Here is a 25,747-nt window from a genome sequence, read left to right as displayed (position 1 = left end):
AACAAAGCTTTAAAGCAGAAATCCCGAAGATGACAGACTACTCACGAACTTAACAGGGGAGATATTACTAAGAAAAACAATAGGAAACTTTTTAAGTACCCATTTCTAATGGCGAGTCTCCGCTCTGAAAAAGAGGCTTCGTATAGCAAGGGTGGCCGGCTTAGCTACAGTATAAATGTACAAAATGGAAGATGCCCATGATCTCACCTGTTTGGCGCTGTTGACGCACTGGAGGTATTGGCTTGCCAAAGCAGAGCAACTCAAGGTCTGCTGTGGGTTCTGCTGATAGCATTGGAGAATTTTTGCCTGCAGGTCAGCACATATTGGGTGTGATTCATATCTCCTGGGGAAGGCAAAATAAAATGCAATGTTAATAGGTATTCATAAGTGAAACACAGCTTTTTTCCACATATTTTCTAGACTGTAAAAATGTGTATCTTTAAAACACCAATGCAATTTTGGAATGACATTCCAAAAAAGTTAAATTTTATATATAGCTACAATGGCGGTCAATTACTTCCCATCACCAAGCAATAGAATTAAGAGTAGATCTCATCAGAAAGACTATCCACATAAAAACCAGTCCTTAAATACTCAAGTTTTGTCCTTGGCCTTGGCCTACGTTGTCTCTAGATGTGGAATCGGAACCTTTGGGCATTTATAGGATATTCTGAGGCTACGCCATACATGTCCCATATGGGACAACATCAAATGATGATTACATATAAATATGCAGGTGATCGAGTGCTCTTTCAGCTTGCTCCCATATAAATATGTATTAGGAAGTTAATCAGAACAGAATTTTCAGCATATTTAAAAGGTGTTTAAAAATTGCCTAAAAAAGACATGGACACATACAAGGAAGGTTTTTTTTCTGTTTCATGATGCATGTATTTTAGGTTAAAAAGTTATTATGCAATTGGGGTCAGTAAAATAATTTATTTAATTTTGAATCATTTAGTTTCTATAGCCTCTGTGTCACCCGGTTACTGGTTGCAGAATGATCAAGCTTGTTCTGATGAGAGTATTGGAACCAGGGCTATGGAGCCGGAGTCATGGACAGAGTCCATTTCAGAGTCATCGAAGGTGGAATCGTTCAGTGCAGGATGTGCTGTAAATGTTTACATAAAAATTTGTTAAAGTTATGAAATGTCCTATAAATGTCTGTTCTGTTCCTGATCTCAGGATCTCGGCTTTTAGCTGGGATGAATCTGTGCTGCACTGTATGTACATGCTCAGTAGTGACCAGTGCTGGGGAGTCGGAGTCAGGGAAATTGAAGAGTTGGAGGTTTGGCTCAGCCATGATTATAACTCATATTCTTTCTTCTATGCTCTTCTTGGCTTATTATCAGGATACGCAATCTGCAGGCAGCCATAGACCATGCAACACAGAGACAATGGAAGGGAAAGGATCCAAAATTCTTATGCATAAAGAGGTTTAGCCAAAATACATGCATTTAAAGGGGATTTTCTCATCATAAATGAGTAAAATGAAAAGGTGTTTTTTAAAAAAAAGTAACTTTGAAATGTACCTCTTCTCAAGTTCTCAAGGACAGAGGGATTTTTAATTCCATAGTTTATCACTCATTGCCTAGGTTATCTATCAGCTATGCAGTCTATCAGAAGTGGCCGTTTTCCTAGGCAAGAAGTGCGTGCTTGCAAGCTCTTCGCTAGTGCTGCTCTGAAGCAGGCCGAAAAGCTAGATTTTGTTAACTTTTTTTTTCCCCTGAGGGGACTTGAACCTGTGATCGTTTGATTGCTCGCTGTATATAATGCAGCTCAATTGTATTGCATTATATTGCTAAAATGACTGTCTTCAATGAAACCCAATCTACGGCACTTAGGGGGTTAACAGCAGTGCTGCTGTCACAGGCTTAAGCCGATTCTTTATCTAAATACAGCTCTTATGAATTATTGGTAGTCTTCACACCAGGGAATGTGCTAAAGTAAAGAAGAAAAGAAATACATTTTCCCAGAACGCGATGTATTGGACGATACAGTGCCAAAACATATCTGCAAAGGAAACGCAGATTTGTTTACCAGATTGCTAGAAGGTGAAGGATTCATTTCTCCAAATAAAACCTGTTTGCACTGGGCCAAGGATCAATCCCACGGAGGTTTACATTACTTTAGATGATTTTTGGCAATGTTCATAGGTATGACAAACTAATGCATGGCTGTATTGTAGTTCCTAGTAAACATTACCATTTCACGATAACAGGATTTGCAGTTTTTGGTACAGGTCTATCAGGGAGCTAATTTGATAAACTGACTTTCTGCAGACGTGGCATCATATGACACCCAATTATTACACATCTTCTCCTGACATCACCACCACCTTAGCACAAAATACTAGGGATGGTCCGTCGGCTGTCTCTATTATGTCCTCCCCCTATCTGAAACAAAGAAAAGCGGGTTTGAACAGCGAGTTAAAAAAACCAGGACAACAGAAAAATATTGTGACTAAAATAGCCTTTATTAAACAGTATAAAAGGAAAGTGGTGGCACAGAAGGCTCTCACAAAGAATAACATTATTTTAAATGGAAAATCCAATACAGATGAACACACACCTGCAGATTGTTGAAAATTAACTTATACCCATAATGATGTCAATCAAATACAAGGTAATAGCAGCAATTGAAAAATACACATTTGACCGTATATATGCGAACCAGTGATAAAGTAAAAGCAGTTGTAAGGGTAACGTATATTAGTTCACAAAATATCTTCTTTTGTGTAAAAAAGGAGTATAAAGTGCAGAGTGCCAACGGCAACTAAGAACACATATGTGACCATGTACTGTATATATAAAGAGTAAGAATAATAAAAAAATATATAGCATAGGGGGAAAAATACCAAGCTGGGATATTTGCTGGTTTACAACTTCTTAGTAATCAAAAGGATACAGAATTCATGGTCATAAAACCACAGTGTAAATACGAAGAGTATATGTGATACATAGGAAGGTTGCCACAGAGCATTTAACCTATCAGTGGGAAGCCTATAATGATGGCCAAGAGACTAGCAAACGTGTGCTGCATGGCACATGTGCTAATGAGGGTACATACCAGGAGGCTGTGCTGTGTTTAGGATTGCGGCACCAAACTAAACTAACCTACCTATACCCGATATTGCAGTTTCCCGAGTAAGGCTATGTGCACACGTTCTGGAAAGTTTGCAGAATTTTCCTGAGCAAATCCGGACTACTTTCGCAGGAAACCCGCTCGTGTTTTTTTTCGCTGACTTTTCCGGAGGTTTTCCAATGCAGTAATATCCGAGTAAAATATGCAAAATAAATGAACATGCTGCTTTTTTTTCGTGGAAAAAAAACGCATGGGTTTTTCAAAAACCCAGGTAACTTTATAAAGTGCTCATCATTATTAATAAGTCAAGAAAGCTTGGAAAAGTTGCTCATAGAGAACCCGGCTACGTGTCAATCGCAAAATGGGAAGCCTTCTTTTCTTAGTGTGACACATGAACTGATCAATACAAGTATCCCCAATGTCTGTTCTACAGAGACAATTAACTCTTAGATGGGGAAAAGAGGCTATTACTTAAAGTTCTAGATGCCAAGTAAGGCGAGCAGCAGAGAAACATTATTACAGAACGCCAGCGGTGACATTAGCCCACATCCAGATATATCAACACTCTTGACATGTAATAAATCAAATGAGCTTTCTCATTCCACAGTCAATACCCACTTCTGTCCCTTGACATCCGGTCTGCTTATGACTAGCACTCATTGTATTTTCACGTGCTCCTATATCCATTTCCTATCACTTTAGGCATTCGAACGTGATATTGATGAGCATCAACAAAAATGGCTCCAGCAACTCCAGCAGAGCCAAAGAATTTTCCTGGATTAGCATACAGGGGGGAAGCGGTGGCCTTTTATCGATTGGAGGCATTTGTTCTGCTGCTTAATGCACAGTTTACACTTTAGGGAAAACCTTAAATGAGATTACTGTCAGACATCATACAGCCATAAAACACAGGGCAAGACACCACTCCATGCTCAGAGACATACTGCAGGCTTAGTTAGCACTTCTTGCAGCTTTATACACAAATGTCCTAGCAATTCTAACATCTGCAAGAAAACGTGCCCAAACTGAGAAAAAGGTTATTAAAATAACTCATCCTATATAAGTCATTATCTAATGGGTTACACTTTATAGATATTTTACAGATGCTTCTTCCAAATTCATATCAGAAAAAACGGATATACACGAATGGCCAAAATTGTGGATACACTTAAAGTTTTTAATAATTTTCGAGGCTTCTGGAACTTTCGGCAATCTTACTTGCTTGATTGCATAATTATATTTATAGCCCAGTCATGCAATCTGTTACTAAAGATATAGGGAGACTTGTTTTTGATATTTTGTCGGTAGTTTTTATAATTTTGACAAGAAATACTGGACTTCATCCTATGTGAGTAAAATTCGTAAATTTTAAGTTATATTCGTAAATTTTTCTTTATGTCCGCGTTAAAATAAAAAGTGTTTTAAAGCTACAGTCGTCACTTGATCCTTTCAGTATAGGTCCTACAGGCTTTAATTTCTATACAAAATATTGAGAATTTTTATTTCTTGTATTTTATTACTATTTAAATTTACATTTTTTAACTGAATAATTAAAAAATGTCTAATTTGAACTCACAAACTCCTGAATAATTGTTTTTTTTTTAGATTTTAATCATGCCAGCCACAAAGAGGTCTGATTCGTCTAAACAAAAAAAAAAAAAAAAAGAGAGCTACGGCTATTGTTTTGAGTTAGGGGAGATAAAGTTTTAGAGAAATTGCTAGGAAGAATGGTGGCGGAGTCACTGCTTCTGGAGTGCAAAAGCTGTGTTCACGTTTTGCTGATAGTTGCAGCATCAAAACTAAGAGTGGAAGAGGAAGGAAAAAGGCAACAAGTCCAAAAACAGACAGAAGAATTGTTAGGTGAGCTGAAGAGCATCAGCCAAGGAACTCAACCAGCTCTTGCACGATGGAGGAGTTTCGGCGTCGGACAGAACAGTACATCGCCCATTACTTGATGCCGGTCTGAAAGCACAAACACCAAGAAAAAAGCCATTCCTAAATGTTAAACAGAGAAGTAAGAATTTCCTGGGCCAAAGAACATCTTAGCTGGACAACTGAAGATTGGAAGAAAGTAATCTGGAGCGATGAAACGAGAATATCAATTTTTGGTAGTGACGGAATGCGTTATGTTTGGAGAAGGCCAAAGGAAGACTTTCTTCCAGAGTGTATGACAGCTACAATCAGAGTGTTATGATATGGGGCTGTATGTCCTGGCATGGAATTGGGAGAATACAGGTCCTTGAGGGAACTGTAAATGCTTCGAAATATATTCATGATGTCCTTGAACCAAAAGCTCATCCCATCAATTTGTGATCTTGGCAAGGAACAGACCGAAATTATTTACATTATATACAGGGAACTGAGGAAGGAGTCTGATGACCCCGAAACGCGTTGGATGAATTTTGGTCCAAGGTGCGCTCTGTAAAGTCTTGTGAGCCGATCACGTGAGGTATCACGTGCTTGTGACGTCACGCGAGGTCCTGCAGCGTCACTGCACCTTGCCGGCAATCTGTGTTTGGAAGCGTGTGCTATTATCAAGGAACCAGGAATTATTTATAGGGCAAAGGGGCGCCTGTCACCGGCCGGGACAGGCTAACACCCTTTCCCCTTAGTCTTCGAATCATTGTGGACCATTTTTTTGCGTATATTGAGGGGAGATATAGCTTTGGACATTTGGATATAGTTATCTACGAATTACAAGGACCTTTTTATGGATCGCAGCGTTCCATGAGGACTGCAGTACCTATTCTGAGGAAGGTAACGGTGTGTACGAGGAACGACATATAGTACTTTCTTGTGGAATTGTCTATGTAATCTTTTATAATCTTTTTTAACTTGGAGATCTATGAGAAATTAATGATACCTTCAGCGCAAATATAAATATATACTATTTTACCAAATGACACCAGGTAGCCCAGTAAGTGACACATCCCTGGTAAAAGTCTCTGCCTTTACATCATGCTGCCTTTAGATGAGGTAGCAAAAACCCGGTGACAGATTCCTCTTCATACACTGCTCTCCACTAAGCAGTAAGTCAGGGTTTCTGTTTGAATCTCCAAAAAACTATTGAAACAGGAGCCCCAGAAAGAAATTCATTTGAATGAACTCAATGGAGTCACCTTAGACACTGTCCGTCCTGCGTGATGGCAGTATTCACGTTTGTGCTTGCCTGAAAAAGACGGGTTTTGCAATTCAGAGACTAGACTGTCCACCATGACGCTAAGCTTCATTCAAGTGAATGACTGTAGAGGATCCGGTCAGAATCCCTGAAAAGCTGTATTCCGACAGGAATCCTGACATATCCTCAGCAGAGTGTACTGCATTAATGTGGACCTAGCCTAAAAAGGTATGCCAACCTATTTTACAATTTACATACAGAACATATAAACCAAACCAAAAACAGCACTATAACACCATATTATAAAGTGCCAGGATCGGAGGAGGGAGGTTCAGTGCATATATATAAAAACCAACCAATGAAGAAAAAGCACCAAAAGAACCTAGTTCATATAAAAGTAACAACTTTATTAATTTACAAAATACATAAATAGTAAAAACGAGATAACAGGGAGATGACAGGGAACTCACCAAAATAGAGTGGCAAGGCAGTACCCACCAGGCAAATAGTAATTAAATCAACGGCTCAAAAAGGTGCTAGTGCATTGTGCAAAAGACTCAGAGATATAAATATAACCCATTTGTAAGGGACGCAAGGAGCACCAAAGGATCACATCACACGGTTGCCACAGCAAAAACTATATATAACAAAAGAGCATAGCCCAAGTGGGAATAATGAATGTAATTACCTGAGGGACCACGATGCCACCCACCCTAACGCGCGTTTCGGCGCCGTGCCTTCTTCCGGGGGTATGGCATCATGGGATGTAGTGAGTAATTTATAGGACAATGGAGCCAATCACCATGCATTTAACAAAATGCAAACCACAGTGCGGCGCATGCGCCGTCGGACCGCATCCGGAGCCAAGACAACGCCGAAAGCGTCAGAGCCAGGAGGAAGTCCCTGTCACCAAGACCCGCCCACATGAAAACACGTGATCGGGAGCAGGCGACCGGAGACAGATTCCCCCAAGCCCAAGAAGACGCCACCAGCATTGCCTGGCAATGCTTATAGCTTAAAATAGGGCTAAACACTCAGACCGTCACCAGCTTTTGTTCTCTTCCAAAGAAATTAAAACTACTAATCAGGTGAGATTGATTACACAGTATCACTCTCGGTGGAGGGAAATGTCTGATGTGGTAGCCAAATATTGGCCTATTCTACTCGCTGACCCAGTATTGAAGCAATACTTACCATCTTATCCTTCTGTTACGGCTCGTAGATCCAAAAATTTAGGTGACCAGTTGGTGAGGAGTTATCTGTCCTCTGATGGCCGGGAATTTGCCATTACCCATACGATTGACTGTTCAACAACTATGGTGGTTTACCATGGAACTTGTCCCTGTAAAAAGATCTATATAGGGCTAACTACACGGGCTCTAAAAATCAGGGCACGTGAACATGTCCGGGACATTCTGGCGGCTGCCAAAGAGGACAATGTGGACAGCCTAAAAACGATCCCGAGGCACTTCAAGCTGTATCACTCGTGTGATCCTTTTGGTTTTAGGATTAAGGGGATAGACCGATTAATTACCAATTTACGGGGGGTAATTTGAGTAAACAAATGGCACAGAGAGAATCACGGTGGATTTGGAGGCTTAAGACATTACAGCCTCGCGGTCTAAATGAAACTCTGAGCTTTGCTCCCTTCCTGTGATCCCCGGGTCCCATGCTTTTTAATGGCATTGTTTTGATTATTTTCTAATGTTTTATTATTTTTAAACATTTGTGTTATAGGTACTCAACTTCATGTCTTTTCCAGTGTTTGGCGTTTATGCTGTGCGGGTTTCTTTGGATATAAGGAGGCTTTCCATTTCAAGGATAATTATGGATTTTTTATGAAGATCAACACACCGTCTGCACATTTATGGACAGATATTGTCCATTCTTATTCTGTATTAACTGTATTATTGACTTTATGCTTTGTCACTGCTGTAATATTTATGCTTATTCACCTTTATTCAGGAGTATTTCAATATTTCAATATTACACCTTTTTCCCCCTTTTTATATATATAAACCTCTGTCCATGTTTCACGTATTTTAATTATTTTTTCTTTTTTTTATCATATAAAACTTCTCATGGACAGCACACCTTAACGTCACTTTTCACTGTTTGTCTTTGGTTGCGTTATCCTTTTCCTCCCTTTCTTGAAATGGGCTATCTTTCCCAATCAGAGAAAATATACATTACTGTGACGCCACTATCTTGCTGGATTGTTTTGTGTATGTTTTTATATTGGTACCTCAGCTGATCCCTCCAACAGCTATGCTCACCATGTGCGCATGCGCGCCGGCGCTCTGTTGCCAGGCAATGCTGGTGGCTGTTGCGAATTCCGCTCTTGGGCTCCCTCCGGTGGTTGTAAGTGGCACTTTTGTGAGTTCTGCTCTTGGGCTCCCTCCGGTGGTTTTAAGTGGTACTGCTGCTCCTTGGATTTAGTAGTCAGCAGCTGCTTCCACTGATTGTCTTTCTGGCTCGGCTATTTAGCCTGGTTCTATCCTTCAGCCTGTGCCAGTTGTCAATGGTTCCTGGTTGGATTCACATCTCTGCTTGGATTTCCCTGATATTCTGACCAGTTCAGCAAAGATAAGTCCTTGCTTTGTTCTTTTGCAGTCCACTTGTTGTGGACTTAATCTTTCTGCACTTTCTATGTTTTTTCTAGTCCAGCTTGTCAGTATGGGATTATTCAGTTAAGCTGGAAGCTCTGGGAAGCAGATTTACCCTCCACACCTTTAGTCAGGTGTGGAGATTTTTGTAAACTCTGTGGTGGATTTTTCTAGTTTTTAATACTGACCGCACAGTATTCTGTCCTGTTCCATCTATCTAGCTAGACTGGCCTCCTTTGCTACATCCTGGTTTCATTCTGCGTATGTAATTTCTCTCTCCACTCACAGTCAATATTTGTGGGGGGCTGTCCTATCCTTTGGGGATTTTCTCTGAGGCAAGATAGCTTTCCTGTTTTTATCTTTAGGGGTAATTAGTCCTCCGGCTGTGATGAGGTGTCTAGGGAGTGACAGGAACATCCCACGGCTACTTCTAGTGTTGTGTTTAGCTCAGGAACTGCGGTCAGTACAGGTACCACCTCCTCCTCCGTCCCATGTTGCTCCTAAACCACCAGATCATAACAGGTGGCGTCTTCTTGGGCTTGGGGGAATCTGTCTCCGGTCGCCTGCTCCCGATCACGTGATTTCATGTGGGCGGGTCTTGGAGACGGGGACTTCCTCCTGGCTCTGACGCTTTCGGCGTTGTCTTGGCTCTGGATGCGGTCCGACGGCGCATGCGCCGCACTGTGGTTTGCATTGTGTTAAATACATGGTGATTGGCTCCATTGTCCTATAAATTACTCACTACATCACATGATGCCATACCCCCAGAAGAAGGCACGGCGCCGAAACGCGCGTTGGGGTGGGTGGCATCGTGGTCCCTCAGGTAATTACATTCATTATTCCCACTTGGGCTATGCTCTTTTGTTATATATAGTTTTTGCTGTGGCAACCGTGTGATGTGATCCTTTGGTGCTCCTTGCGTCCCTTACAAATGGGTTATATTTATATCTCTATGAGTCTTTTGCACAATGCACTAGCACCTTTTTGAGCCGTTGATTTAATTACTATTTGCCTGGTGGGAACTGCCTTGCCACTCTATTTTGGCGAGTTCCCTGTCATCTCCCTGTTATCTCGTTTTTACTATTTATGTATTTTGTAAATTAATAAAGTTGTTACTTTTATATGAACTAGGTTCTTTCGGTGTTTTTTCTTCATTGGTTAATTTACATACAGAAGTATTCTATCTAAAATTAAATACTGCAACATATTTGCATAGGTAAAGTACAACATAACTCAGACTCCTTAAAAGTAGACTTCCAGTGACTAAAACCAAGAAAACCACATCTCACATTTAAAGTGTTATGTCACTGCATCAGATACTTTATTTCTTCTTCACTCCATCAGTCATGTTGCTCAGGGAGAGGTGATCCAATAACATTTGCACAGACAGTATTAGCAGAATCTTCACTACAGCCCCCCAAGGACATTTCAGACAATGATACCAAGATAGAGCAGTTCGTTTGCTCATGGGTGCGTCAATGAGAAGCAAATCACACTGTGAGGGCAAGAGAGGGGAGGAGGTGAAACGAAGCTGTCTTTCCATACAGATTGTTAAAATGACAAATCTTTCCTGTTTCTGAATAATGAGGTTTGAATAGAGTAGTCGTATGGGACAACTCAGGAGCACATAGGCATTATCATTTTTGGCCTAAGATATGCATTAATAAGATGAAGGGTATAACGCAAAAATGTATTTAATCATTTGATAAAAATAAAGTGAAATAAAAGTGATGCTCAAAACCTAGGTAAAAAGGTTCTGACTACTGACAATGGTCTTAAAAAAATTGCCTCAAAATTTGGCAATAGCTGAAGGCTGCTGGCCTCCTGTCTTTATAAAGCACCGTCAAATATTATGCTTGAAGAACTTTGTGCAGATTAGATCTTTGCATCTTTCATTGTTTATTTACTGCTACACGCCAAAGCGTTTTTCTTTTGATTGCCAATCAGCAATAGGAGCAGTTCCAACAACGTCCTATTATTACAAGCTCCATTGGCAGGAAGCTCTAATTTCTCCTCCATTACAAGTCTGAGTGTGGAATAAATGAGGTCAAACTGGATTAATGGGTTCTATGTTGTGACCCTGCATACAACTCATCCTACAAACTGTCAAAGGAACCAACCTCTTAAGCTATTAGCAACCATCGATAATTTCCAGGACTGTCATGTGAAGGGTAATCATAATTTTTGAAGGTGTGTGCTAACTAGAAACATAATTTATTGACAAAACATCAAGCATAGCACCAAGTTCTTAATTACCAAAAGATACTTTTAAGAATACAAATTCTGTAACACTATTGCCAGCCCCCTTACATGGTTTCCCCTCCCCCTCCATGCAGGGAAGCTGGCATACTCACTGCTCCAGCTCCGCAGCGTGGTCCCCTTCTGCTGGCATGTCTTGTGCACGCTGCATGCCTGTGTCCACGCGAATGTGCGCTTCCCCTTCTTAAAGGGGCAGTGCCCATATAGTGTAATGCCCTCAGCCTGTTTCTGAGAGACATTTAGCATAATTAGTTCAGCTGCAAGACGGCTCCCAGCCAATTGCTGAGAGTCATTCTCTATAAAAGACTCCCTCTCCCTTAGGGAGTCGCCGAAGCAACAGCATTAATAAGTATGTATTCTCCCTTATTAGTAAGTATGTTGGGTCCTCCAGTCCTGGTGCGGCAGGTCCTGAATCTGAATTCCTGAACATTGTCTCCTGGTTCTGGTGCGGCCAGTCCTGTTCCCAAATTCCCCTGGTCACAGTGCGGCCAGCTCCTGAACATTGTCCCCTGGTACTGGTGCAGCCAGTCCTGTTCCTGAAGTCCCCTAGTCCCGATGCGGCCAGTATATGATAGTTTCCCTATCTGAATCTCCATTTCAGTAATTTTTCTGCAGTGATCCTGAACTGAACCTATTAGTCTGAAAGGAGCCTTATTCAGCAGCTGAAGTACCGGGTTCTGCCTTGTAGTGGTACCTGGCTGCTACCTACTACTCAAGCTTGACCTCACCACTAGATGCTCCAGTGAACACCAAGGTAGCTACTTAGCTATGCCCCTTCCTTGGCAGGCCCGATCCTGAGGCACAGTGGGTCCACTAATCCAAGTACGCTACCCGTAGGCACAACACAATCTAGATGACAGTCTGCATTTTAATTGTAAATAACTATGAAGAACTGCACTTTTCACATACCGTATATACTCGAGTATAAGACGACCCGAGTATAAGCCAAGGTCCCTAATTTTGCCACAAAAAACTGGGAAAACTTATTGACTCGATAAAGGGTGGGAAATGCAGCAGCTACAGGTAAATGTCAAAAATAAAAACAGATACCAATAAAAGTAAAATTAATTGAGACATCAGTAGGTTAAGTGTTTTTGAATATCCATATTGAATCAGGAGCCCCATATAAATATGCCCCATATAATGCTGCACAAAAGTTAATAATGGCCCCATAAGATGCTCCATATTAAAATATGCCCCATATAATGCTGTACAAAAGTTAATAATAGCCCCATAAGATGCCCCATATTAAAATATGCCCCATATAATGCTACACAAAAGTTAATGGCCCCATAAGATGCTCCATATTAAAATTTGCCCCATATAATGCTGCACAAAAGGTTAATGATGGCCCCATACGATGCTCCATAGAATAATATGCCCCATATAATTCTTTATAAAGGTTGATGGCCCTATAAAGATGCTCCATAGAATAATATGCCCCATATAATGCTGCACAAAGGTTAATGACCCTATAAGATGCTCCATAGAATAATATGCTTCATATAGGTTGATGGCCCCACAAGATGCTCCATAGAATAATATGCACCATATAATGCTCCATTAAGGTTAATGGCCCCATAAGATGCTCCATAGAATATGCCCCATATGCTGCGGCTGCGATTAAAAAAAAATTACATTCTCACCTCTTGTGGCTGGGGGCCAGGTGCCGGTGTCCTGAGCAGGCGGGGACACAGGCGCGCTATGGGGGCAAGGTGCTACTGTCACTGCTGGCTCAGGCCCCCGGAACTTGCGATATTCACCTGTCCCAGTTCCACCACCGCACGCCGCCGTGTCTGCCGGGTCCTCTGCCTGTGACTTTTCAGGCAGAGGGTGCGCACTAACCATGTCATCTCGCCCTCTGACCTGAACGTCACAGCCAGAGGATGCATAAAAGACAGCCCGGCAGTGGAACGGGGCTCCACGCCTGTGGGAGCGGAGTCGAGTGCATATTCATTACTTTAATGAGCGGTACCACGTGACCGCTGAACATAGGAAGAGCTGCGGGCGCCGGAGACCATCTGAGAAGCAATATAATAATTGCAGTCATCATATCATATAGAACTCTGTACTTACAATTGCTCATGTTGCCCAGTTAATTCTTCTGTTTTCTCTTCTCTATGTGGAAACAGGAAGTCTCTTGTCCCTGCAGAAATCATTCTTCTCTTCACCTTCTGACCCAGCTCCTCCCTTCTCCCCCCTGCCAGGGTCTTTTGCAGTGACTGACGACTCACACGGGGAAAATTAACCTCCTGTTTCTACATAGAGCTTTGAAGGATTCAGCTAGTCAGTTTTTAATCATGGGATGTCATAGACCTAATGAAAAAGAGAATTAGCTGGGAGGAAAGGCAAAATGATCAATTGTAACGACTATGTGCTATATAATATGGTGACTGCAATATATGAAGAGGAGAAAACTGTTGATGGGAGGAGTGCTCCTTTAATACTTTTGTGGGAGAAACTTTAAATGTGTGATGTAATGCATACAATCTGTATAATATACTTTTCAATATTGAAACTGCAACACCAAGAAGGAAAAGTTGTGGAATTATGGAAATCACAGCATCAATAGGCAAGTTAATGATATGCAAATAAAAAAATATAAAAAATGAAACAAACTTTTCAAAATATCTCAATTTATTCAGTATCAAGTATGAGTGCAATGAACAGAAATACACAGCCTTACACACCTTGGCATGTTACCAGTGAAGTTATTAAAGGCTGTCTTTGAAATGTTCGGTCATGCTGAATTCACTTTGGCAACCAAATCATCAAGATCTGTTGCTGGTAACTCCCTTTACAATTGATGACCATTGACGGCTCCATGAAAGACATCTACAGATGCTGCACGCCATTGTTGCACGTTTAGGCCCTGCAAGCTGCTCACGAGAGCAACATGCAGCCAGGCATTGTTGTGTTAAAAACTGCTCATGGTACACTTTGGAGAAATAGATGTACCATTGGTTACACGACCTATTCGGTCTGTACCGCAAGTGAAACTGAATGTCACATACCAAGCCAAATATGTCAAATAGTGTATTCACAAACCATTAGAAGGTGTTTGCATGACATTGGCAATGTCCAGTTACAGATGTTCCACTGACTTTAGACCACCACTCTCAAAGAGTAAGATGGCAATGGAAAATAGAATGGAGGTCTAAGAATATTTTTTTGCCACAGAATAAGAGAAATTTAACTAGAGATCTCAATGCTACTGACTCTATGACTTAGTATGCAACAAACAATGTCCAGATGGGGTTTCCAAGGGAATTGTATGGACAGGACAAAGCTGCTAAGAGATATGTAAAGGAATCTAGTAACGAGGCTTTAAGCACTCTACAAGGGTTAACATGTAGGTGGATGATCCCACCACCATACATAGACCACACTTCTTCTCAATAAGGACTTTGAAGGTTCCCAAAAACCCAAGAAATTCCACCTGCCTGAATAAAGGACCTAATTTTTATACCAGCACTTGAAGACTAAGAAAGCATATAGGGGAGTTATAGAACATGGATAGCAGATATAGCTAAGAGTTCATCACTCAAATCCTAACCTAAGGTTTTAGGTCTGCTTCAGACATCTGTGCAACTCAGTCTGAGCACGGAACACAACGCACGGACTGATTGCAGGTCTCCCGACCTGAGCGTGCCAGCTTGATATAAATCTATAAGGCTATGACGGGTTGGGAGAGCCACAGCCAGTCTGTGCATTCTGGTTTGTGCTCACAGTGAGTTGCACAGATGTCTGAAGCTGACTAAGAGTAGAGCGGTAATGTTATCATGTAATAACATCACAGCCCATAACTATACCTAAATACGGTAAGATAATTTATCTGTACATTGCAAAACTAGGTCTCCAGGACTTTATTGCCCCTCCATCTATTGCTAGAAACAGTTCATAACCACTTCGCGACAGGGCCAATTTCCATTTTTCAGTTTTTGTTTTTTCCTCCGTTTCCCAGAGCCATTAAAAGCTTTTATTTTTTTGTCCGCATAGACATGAGGGCTTGCTTTTTGCAGGAACGAGTTCTACTGTTCAATGACACCATTCATTTTACCATAGTGTACTGGAAAACGGGGAATAAAATTTCCAAGTCGGGAAACATTGTGAGAGAAACACAGTTCTGACTGGGAATTTTTCACGATGTACATTTTCTCATAAAATTTACCTAGCAATATGATTCTCCTCATTAGTATGATTACTGTGATACCAAAGATGTCAAGTTTTGTAAAATTATTTTAGTGGTGAAAAAAAAATCAGAAGTTTGAAAAAAAAAAAAAAAATTGTGGGGGAGGAGCTCTGTCGCCATTTTCGAGACCTGTAATGTTTTTATTTTCCAGTCGATGGAGCAGTGCGAAAAGCTTACTTTTTGCGGGCGAGATGTTGCTTTTATGGATACCATTTTAGGATCGACAACCTCCCATCACCCCAAAAACAAATAATGTTGGAGCTAATTTTTTTTTTTTTTTAACTTTTCACTGTTCTTAATAGTCCCCTTACAAGACTTGAAGCTGCAATCGTCTGATTGCTTGTGCTACATCGCTGTATATCGCAAAAAACACAGGCCCGACCACAGGCAGGGTTTCAAAGGAGCTTGGTAATGACAAGCACAGAGTTTTTCCAGTATATATCCCCGGCCATCATAGTAACCCATCGGCGACCCTTGATCATGTTACGGGCGAGCCAATGAGCTCTGATCTACCTGCGATTATTAGAGGCAGGTGCTAGCTGTAACCAACAGCCATGACGTTCTGACTTGCACTTTACATGCATGACAGATGTCAGGTTAAATCCACTATGCATTTTTTTTTTACTCACTTACATGCCTGGTATATGTTCACATGTTGCGTATTTGAAGTGTTTTTTAGTTCACCCAAAATCAGAGTAGTGGCAGGAAAAACACATTTTTATGTTCTTTTATAAATGCATTTTCCATCCATTGATTTGAATGGGAGAAAATCGCTAGATAAACTCTGAAAGAATTGGAATGCTACGTCTTGGCAAAAACTTGGCACGGCTCAAAATACATGAGGAGGAAAAGAAGCAGCATGTGCATAAGTTTAAAAAATCTCAGATTATGCTGGTACTGTAAAAACTCTGGGTATTTAAAATACCCAGAGTTTTTACAGTACCAGCATAATCTGAGATTTTTTAAACTTATGCACATGCTGCTTCTTTTCCTCCTCATGTATTTTGAGCCGTGCCAAGTTTTTGCCAAGACGTAGCATTCCAATTCTTTCAGAGTTTATCTAGCGATTTTCTCCCATTCAAATCAATGGATGGAAAATGCATTTATAAAAGAACATAAAAATGTGTTTTTCCTGCCACTACTCTGATTTTGGGTGAACTAAAAAACACTTCAAATACGCAACATGTGAACATATACCAGGCATGTAAGTGAGTAAAAAAAAAATGCATAGTGGATTTAACCTGACATCTGTCATGCATGTAAAGTGCAAGTCAGAACGTCATGGCTGTTGGTTACAGCTAGCACCTGCCTCTAATAATCGCAGGTAGATCAGAGCTCATTGGCTCGCCCGTAACATGATCAAGGGTCGCCGATGGGTTACTATGATGGCCGGGGATATATACTGGAAAAACTCTGGGTATTTTAAGCAAATGCACAGCAAAAATATGATGCGTAAACATACCCTTAGGCTATGTTCACACTTGCGCTATTGTCCACAAACCTGCTCTCTTGGCAGTAAATAATCTGCTTACAAAAAGCAGGTTTTACTGAGTGTTTCCTGCACTGTTCTTGTCTCTTGTGCATGTTGATGAAGTTTAGTGGTCTCCCAAAAAAACATGATTTAACTTAGGTTTTTGCAGCAAAAACTGACACCTGTGTTTTTGCACTTACCCCTTGTTTCCTATGGGTGAAAAAAATGCTGTAAATATGCAGAAAGTAGTGACATGCTGCAGTGTGCAAAAATGCAGCAGTTTTCCAAATCAGTTACGAAAATAACCAAGAAGTGTGCATGAGATTTCTGAAATCTCAGACTGTAAAACGCAACTTAAAATTTGCATTAAAAAAAGCAGCAAAAAAACACATCGCGAGAACACAGCCTTACTGTAGTTTCACATTCTCCAGATGGTAGTGGCCGAACAAAATTACTCGCACCGCCATTGATGTATTTATCTAATGCTTTGAATGAAAGAAAATGAAATGCAGGCTTTTTGTGCCAGCGGAAGATGAGTGTGCGGATCTTGCAAAATCCCTACATGTAACAAATAATCCTCTCAAGTATGAGCATAACAAATATTAGCAATTTCTGGAAGGTCAGCTTTGTCAATTCTGCACTGCTACCACCACTGACACAGTAAATATTTCTGAAAGACAACCATTATGGACACAGAGAGCTTTAAGACTTGTAATGAGAATAACTGCTGTTTGCTATTCTTAAGGCTGCGCTCCATCCAGCTAATGCCACCTTTGTCTACTGGATGTGATGTCTTCTTTTATACTGCAACCTTTTCATAAATCAAAGGAAAAGCCAATACAAAGCCGGCTCCTCTTCCAGCCTGGGTGACAACTGATGTTAGCGCGGAAGTCTGCCTGAGATCAATCTTTCTAAATGTGTCCATGGTATGGCATGCCTTCTCCTCCATTACTGTGCTGGTAATGCATGCACATAAGAGCTACCTCTCACAATGGCCAAGCACATTAATTGCAGGAAGTCCGGAGACAATAAGAGCTCGGCCCTGTTATCATAAATACATGGAAATGAATATGGATCCTAAGATGAGGATAGATCGTATACTTACCTAGTTATATTCTATAAAGAAAGTACTGAATAATGGCACCGACATGCCATAGGTGAATCAGAAGAGCATGACATAGATGCCAGTATAAACAAGGCTCTTTTCATGCAGATTTCTTCTTCTGTACAGTACAAGTCTGTGTCGGATACAGCGGCATCTGTTGTGCGTAGGGCTCTAGCGGAAGGAACAGTGGATAGCAGGGCCGGACTGGCCATCGGGCATTTCTGGCAAATGCCAGAAGGGCCGGTCCTTGTAATGGGCCGCTAGACATATCGCCCCCTCCGCGTTGTCAGTGGGCATTCCAGAGTTCACTTCAGCAGCCAGCACGCCGGGCGGCATTTGCTTTCTTTGCGCACTTGATCGCGCCCTATTAGAAAGGAGGAAGTGGGCGGACTGATGTCCTGATCACTAACGCTGCAGTGAGGTAACATAGAAACAGGATGGGGGCCGCGCAGTGCTGTTCCTGTGATCAGAACATCAGACAGCCCACTTCTTCCTGTCTAGTGAGGCGACAGGGCATGAGGGGGTGCAAACATTTTTCTATGCACTGATTTATTTATTTTTTTGCTGCGCCGGGTTGAGCCATTCAAAAAAGGGGCATGCCATGCTGGAGAAGAACACTGGCCAATGAGCATCAGATTGATAGAAGAGCTGATTGGCCGTTGCTCCTGTCCCCCTGCACTGGGCGCCTGTGCGGGAGAGAGCCTGCAATCAAGCTGCAAGGTCAGGAATATCTCCCTGTGTGTGCTCCGAGGGACTGATAGAGAAGCAGCTCAATTCCTGACCATCACATCTTCTCCTGCTCTGGTCCACAGCCCCGACAGAGAAGGAGAGTGTGGGGGAGGTGCTGAGAAAGTGCTTGCTGTGAGCAGAAGGAGCTGCACATGTACATCAGCCTCTGCTGCAGCACAGATTGTGTGTGTGTAATGTTACATGTGTGTGTGGTATCTGTAGTGTGTGTGCTACATGTGCATGAGGTATCTGTAGTGTGTGTTTGTTACATGTGTGTGAGGTATCTGTAGTGTGTGTGTGTGCGTTACATGTGTGGGGTAACTGTAGTGTGTGTGTGTTACATGTGTGTGCTGTATCTGTAGTGTGTATGTGTACATGTGTGTGAGGTATCTGTAGTGTGTGTTACTTGTGTGTGAGGTATTTATAGTGTGCGTTACTTGTGTGTGAGGTATCTGTAGTGTGTGTTACATGTGTGTGTGGTATCTGTAGTGTGTGTTACATGTGTGTGCGGTATCTGTAGTGTGTATGTGTTACATGTGTGTGCGGTATCTGTAGTGTGTATGTGTTACATGTGTGTGAGGTATCTGTAGTGTGTGTTACTTGTGTGTGCGGTATCTGTAGTGTGTATGTGTTACATGTGTGTGAGGTATCTGTAGTGTGTGTTGTGTGTGAGGTATCTGTAGTGTGTGTTACTTGTGTGTGCTGTATCTGTAGTTTGTATGTGTTACATGTGTGAGGTATCTGTAGTGTGTGTTACTTGTGTGTGAGGTATCTGTAGTGTGTGTTACTTGTGTGTGAGGTATCTGTAGTGTGTGTTACTTGTGTGTGAGGTATCTGTAATGTGTGTTACTTGTGTGTTCGGTATCTGTAGTGTGTATGTGTTACATGTGTGTGAGGTATCTGTAGTGTGTGTTACTTGTGTGTGAAGTATCTGTAGTGTGTGTTACTTGTGTGTGCTGTATCTGTAGTTTGTATGTGTTACATGTGTGAGGTATCTGTAGTGTGTGTTACTTGTGTGTGAGGTATCTGTAGTGTGTATTACTTGTGTGTGAGGTATCTGTAGTGTGTGTTACTTGTGTGTGCTGTATCTGTAGTTTGTATGTGTTACATGTGTGAGGTATCTGTAGTGTGTTACTTGTGTGTGAGGTATCTGTAGTGTGTGTTACTTGTGTGTGAGGTATCTGTAGTGTGTGTTACTTGTGTGTGCGCTGTATCTGTAGTGTGTATGTGTTACTTGTGTGTGAGGTATCTGTAGTGTGAGTTACTTGTGTGTGAGGTATCTATAGTGTTAACCAATAAAGCAAAAAAGTCGGCACAACCTGTCAGTGCTTACAATTTGATTCTACGACACTCGTACTGTATGTGGGCTGGTGAGTTTTCATTTGTGCCAGGGCTGCTTTTTGGTCCCAGTCCGGCCCTGGTGGATAGGCTTCTTCTTCTAGTTCGGGCCACTTTATGTGATCGAGCAACCTGGGTGCTATACCACACACAAAAAAAAAGATGTATAACTGGGTGTATATAGTCGAATGGAACCAAACTGGGGGGTCTATGGAAGACACAGCCGACCGTTTACACACTGTTAAGGCTTTTAAGATTCAAGCGGAATACACAGACACATGCTTAGCTTTGTTTCATGCGTTACTGACCTGTAATTGTAAAGCTACATTTACACCACAAGATAATCATGAACAAGTCTTCGTTAAAAGAACATTTTTTTAATTTCTTCCTGTGTAAACAGGCTTTCGATCACCCAATGAAAGAGCAAAATGCTTGTTTATTGGTTAAAAAGACCTTTTGCAAAGAGCAAAAGATAACACGTCCAAAAAAAACATAATTCAGAGGCCAAGGTTTTTTTTGTTTTTTTAAAAATGGATTTAGGGTATTTTGAGGGTGCTGAATTAAAAAAATCCCATTACTTTGGCAGAATTGGTTCTAATTTTTGAGAGAATTTATCCATGAAAATAATGCATTCCCCCAATGAGACTTGTGTGTGATAACAAATGCAATACCTTTTGGTCTGTCTTTTGACACTACAGTGTCTTAGGCAATGAAATATCCTATATAATTATTTTGAATTTCAGTTTGTAGGCTTACAATGCTAGAAAAGTGATTTTTTTAATGCCAGAATTCTACTGTAATTAATTAACTATTAAATAGAAACTAAAGCCAATCTGGCAAAACTGAAGTCATACTCAATCACCACCAAAAATTTAATAAAAAACCATTCAAAGTTGGCACTAAAATCACTGTATACCAGTGTAATTGTTAGCGGCAGTGCATCATCTTGTGTAAACATAAAGGCTGAGTCTACACATAACGATATCGTTAATGATATCGTTGCAACGTCACGCTTTTGGTGACGTAAGCAACGATCCCGCTAACGATCTCGTTATGTGTGACAGCGACCAACGATCAGGCCCCTGCTGGGAGATTGTTGGTCGATGGGAATGATCAGGACCTTTTCTTGGTCGCTGATAACGCGCTGTCATCGCTGGATCGGCGTGTGTGACGCCGATCCAGCGATGTGTTCACTTGTAACCAGGGTAAATATCGGGTTACTAAGCGCAGGGCCGCGCTTAGTAACCCGATATTTACCCTGGTTACCATTGTAAAAGTTAAAAAAAAAAAAAAACACTACATACTCACATTCTGATGTCTGTCACATCCCCCGGCGTCCACAGGGTTGACTGTGTCAGCGCCGGCCGTAAAGCAGAGCACAGCGGTGACGTCACCGCTGTTACTGCCGGCGCTGACACATTCAGTGCAGGGAAGCTCTCGGCAGCAGCGCGTGCATTACCAGCGCTCCTGCTGAAAGCAGTTTTAACCCTGTGGACGCCGGGGGACGTGACAGACATCAGAATGTGAGTATGTACTGTTTTTTTTTTTTAACTTTTACAATGGTAACCAGGGTAAATATCGGGTTACTAAGCGCGGAACTGCACTTAGTAACCCGATGTTTACCCTGGTTACCCGGGTGCTGCAGGGGGACTTCGGCATCGTTGAAGACAGTTTCAACTATGCCGAAGTCGTTCCCCTGATCGTTGGTCGCTGGAGAGAGCTGTCTGTGTGACAGCTCCCCAGCGACCACACAACGACTTACCAACGATCACGGCCAGGTCGTATCGCTGGTCGTGATCGTTGGTAAGTCGTTTAGTGTAACGGTACCTTAACTCCTACTGCTGAGAACAATGGCAGCCTATTCATTACAGATCACTCAGAGTGCATAATTTCCTTTGTCTGCCTGGGTAAACAGGAATTTAGACGACCACCAATCGGTAAGGTTTACTGATTGGAGATCTTATCGTACAGTCCATGTAAAAAGACCCTTAGAATAAGCAAATGCTCAAAAGCAGCCTACTGAAATCTTACACTGAATGTTCACCTAACACCATGCCGTCTTGGGTCCTTCATGCTGTCATGATCGATTTCTCTGCATATTTTTCAGTACAAGAAAACAGAAATCATTTACTTTGATTGATCAGGGTAGTGCACTACACAGAACTTTTTTTAACCCAAGGACCTATAACCTTTTTAGGATTTAAGGAGGGGAGTTTCAAAGAAGACAATACAAACCGGATATACTGTACAATTCAGCAATGCAATATCTGTGCTGTAAATGGCAAACATTCAACAAAGATAAAAGCCAGTCTAGTTGCAAGTACACTTACATTTTAGAAATTTGAGTGAAAAAGATCAATAGCATTAGTATAAAGAAATTTTTAGTAAAAGTTGCCCTTCCAAAGCTAATAAGTATGCAAATGAATATTTGCAAGTAAAGAAGCAACAGTATATGGAAAGGCCACCAGGAAGGTAATGAGAAGGCACTTATAAGCTGACGACATTCTGCTCTGATTACTTCATCCTGCTCAAGATTTCCGGTGGGAAAATACAAGTTTAGCTTTCCTGAACTTCCCCCACTGCTGCTCACCAATAATAATAAATAATCTTTATCTTTATATAGCACTAACATATTCCGCAGTGATTTACAGTTTGCACACATTATCATCGCTGTCCCTGATGGGGCTCACAATCTAAATTCCCTATCAGTATGTCTTTGGAATGTGGGAGGAAATCGGAGAATCCGGAGGAAACCCACACAAACACAGGGAGAACATACAAACCCCTTGTAGATGTTGTACTTGGTGGGATTAGAACCCAGGACTCCAGCACTGCAAGGCTCTAGTGCTAACCACTGAGCCACCAATGGCTTTAAAAAAGAAGAGTTAAAAAATAACCCTGCAAAAAACAGTTTTACTTTTCCCACGTGTTCCTGAATTCTTTGTGTTAAAAAAAAATGAAAGGAATTGCAGACAACTTATTATCTACATAACTGATAATATAAAAATATCAATAATAGCCTGGCATTCTTCCTCATAGTCACTGATAGGGAATTTAGATTGTGAGCCCCATCGGGGACAGCGATGATAATGTGTGCAACCTGTAAAGCGCTGCGGAATATGTTAGCGCTATATAAAAATAAAGAATATAAAGAATATATAGTCTATCAGAAGAGGTCTAGTTCATCCTCCTGCTCATGCAGGCAGTGACTTACCTCATAATGGAAAACCCCGGCCATCAAGTAAGGCCAAACAGACATTCCCGAAACACCGCTCAACTTCTGACTGATATAAAAACTAGTGGCAATTCGCCTGACTTGAACTCAGCAGACTTATACAGTGGCTTGCAAAAGTATTCACCCCTCTTAACACCTTTCATGTTTTGCTACCTCACAACCTGGAATTTTTTTTTTTTTTTTTAGGGTTTGCATCAGTTCCTGTAAAGAACAAGCCTGCAACTGTAAAACACATCCCCACAGCATAATGCTGCCACCGCTATGGTTCACTGTGGAGATGGGACGGTGTTCTTGGGGTGATGAGCTGTGTTGGTTTGACACCACACATATTGTTTACCTCGGTGGCAAAAAAGTTCAATTTTGGTCTCATCTGACCACAGCACCTTCCTCTATACACTTGGGGAGTCTCCCACAAGTACTTTGGCAAACCCCAAAAAAGTCTAAGGCTAAGTGCACACGTTGCGGAATTGCCGCGGAAATTTCCGCGGCAATTCCGCAACTTCTGCCGCGGGTATATCACATGCGGAATTGGCATATTCCTGCTAAACACTAGCGTTTTGCAAGCGTAATTAGCTTGCAGAATGCTAGCGTTCTGTAGCATCGCTTGGAAAACTGATTGACAGGTTGGTCACACTTGTCAAACATAGTGTTTGACAAGTGTGACCAATTTTTTACTATTGATGCTGCCTATGCAGCATCAATAGTAAAAAGATCTAATGTTAAAAATAATTAAAAAAAAAAAAAAAAGAGGCAATTTGCATAAAAAAAAATATAGTTATTCTCACCTTCCGATGTCACCCGATCTCAGTGGTGCGCACGGCGGCTTCCGTTCCCAGGGATGCTGTGTGTGAAGGACCTGGGTCGACGTCACGGTCACGTGACCGCGACGTCATCCCAGGTCCTTCGCACACAGCATCCCTGGGAACGGAAGCCGCCGCGTGCACCGCTGAGAGGCAGGAGGACTCCGGAGGCCATCGGAAGGTGAGTATATCACTATTTTTTTATTTTAATTCTTTCTTTTTTTTTTTTTTTTTTTAACAATTACATGATGTCCAGGCCGTGGAGGAGAGTCTCCTCTCTTCCACCCTGGGTACCATCCGCACATGATTCGCTTACTTCCCGCATGGTGGGCATAGTTCATAGCTCAGGAAAAAAACACAGCATGTGCATACAAAATGCGGATTGCATTCTTTTTAATAGGATGCTTAATGTGAGCGTTTTTTTTTCGTGGGTTTATAGCGAAAAAACGTGAAAAAAACGTGAAAAATCCGGAACGTGTGCACACAGCCTTACAGCTTGTGTGTAAATAAAGGCTTTTTTTCTGCCCACTCTTCCACAAAGGCCACCTCTGTGGAGTGCACAGCTTATTGCGGTCGTATGGACATCATCATTACAACATAAAGTAGAGCTTGGCGGGGCATCGGTGAGATGAGCATCACGTATTTTATTTCATTCCGATTGTTTAAGAAATTAAATGTATATCCCTTTAAATATATATTTGTAACCAAAAAAATGTTTTCAAAAGAATTAGGGTAAGTTCAGAAATGTCCTATAAATGTCTGTTCTGTTCCTGATCTAAGCATCTCGGCTTTTAGCCGAGATAAATCTGTGCTGCACTTTATGCACATGCTCAGTAGTGACCAGTGCTGTGGAGTTGGGAGTCAGGGAAATTGAGGAGTGTGGGAGGTTTGGCTTACCGACTCCACAGCCCTGTTTGCAACTAAATATTCAATCCTACTTGCCGGTTAGGATTGGCTCCCAATCACTGTCACACTTTGCCAGCACAGCTTCTGTCCATATCTTGGCATTGTTTTTTACCTGATGAAAACAGATATTGGCCAGTAAAGCTGTTGTGATTTAGCTACAACGGGTGCCAAGTGGTGCAAAAACAAGGCTATGTATTAAAAAGATCAAGAGTTTCTAAAAACATCCAAACTTTCTTTGGTGTATTACAATTTTATACATTTTACAATGCAGAATCTGAACTAGCTGACATACTGGATACATACTGGAACAGTCTTCTAAATTAATAGACTATGTCAGACCAGACGACACAAAGAATGGGGTGTGAATCATTCTAGGGCTACAGGATCTAAAATGGCTCTTCACTAGAGTTGAGTAAAAAATAATAGTCCTTCTTTGAAATGGTACCCTGTCCGCCATAGCAGCCAGACCAAGGCTGTCTTCACTTCTAAGCAAGCACAGAAGGCGCCCTGAATTCCGGAGCAGAAGAGAAGACTGCCCTTGTCCGGCTGCCATCAGGACAGACAGACGCCAGACCAGGGCAGAATGAATCTTTTTGCTCAATTCTTCTCATAAATAAGCTAAAAATCACTTTGTTATTGCCTGTCTTTCATCATGTCATGTACAATCGGTGCCAGTAGGTGGCTGTGGAGAGCTTTATGCACATAATTAAAGAACATAAACTTTTCATAATTGATTCAAAGTAAAATAAAATTGATTGATGATGATTAATGATAATTGATGGTAATTACAGAACAAGCACTGCAGTAAGCTGCATTGAATATTAAATACCATTTCCCCATATTCCTACACTTACAGCATCATCACACTACACATAAAAGGGTCATTTGTGCTTAAACGCATTTT

General features: G+C 41.4%; 1 protein-coding gene across 2 annotated transcripts in view; it reads right to left on the bottom strand.

Moving 5' to 3' along the window:
• The window catches only part of CHCHD3 (coiled-coil-helix-coiled-coil-helix domain containing 3), a 267,662-nt gene that overhangs the window by 8,969 nt on the left and 232,946 nt on the right, over positions 1–25,747 (bottom strand). For both annotated transcript variants that reach the window (XM_077264447.1, XM_077264445.1), the window contains one exon: positions 208–343. In XM_077264447.1, coding sequence (XP_077120562.1) covers positions 208–343 — 136 coding nt within the window. The remainder of the gene's footprint in view (positions 1–207; positions 344–25,747) is intronic.

This window comes from Ranitomeya variabilis, chromosome 5 (assembly GCF_051348905.1).
Source record: "Ranitomeya variabilis isolate aRanVar5 chromosome 5, aRanVar5.hap1, whole genome shotgun sequence".
NCBI lineage: Eukaryota > Metazoa > Chordata > Amphibia > Anura > Dendrobatidae > Ranitomeya > Ranitomeya variabilis.
This window is presented reverse-complemented; position numbering and strand designations above follow the sequence as displayed.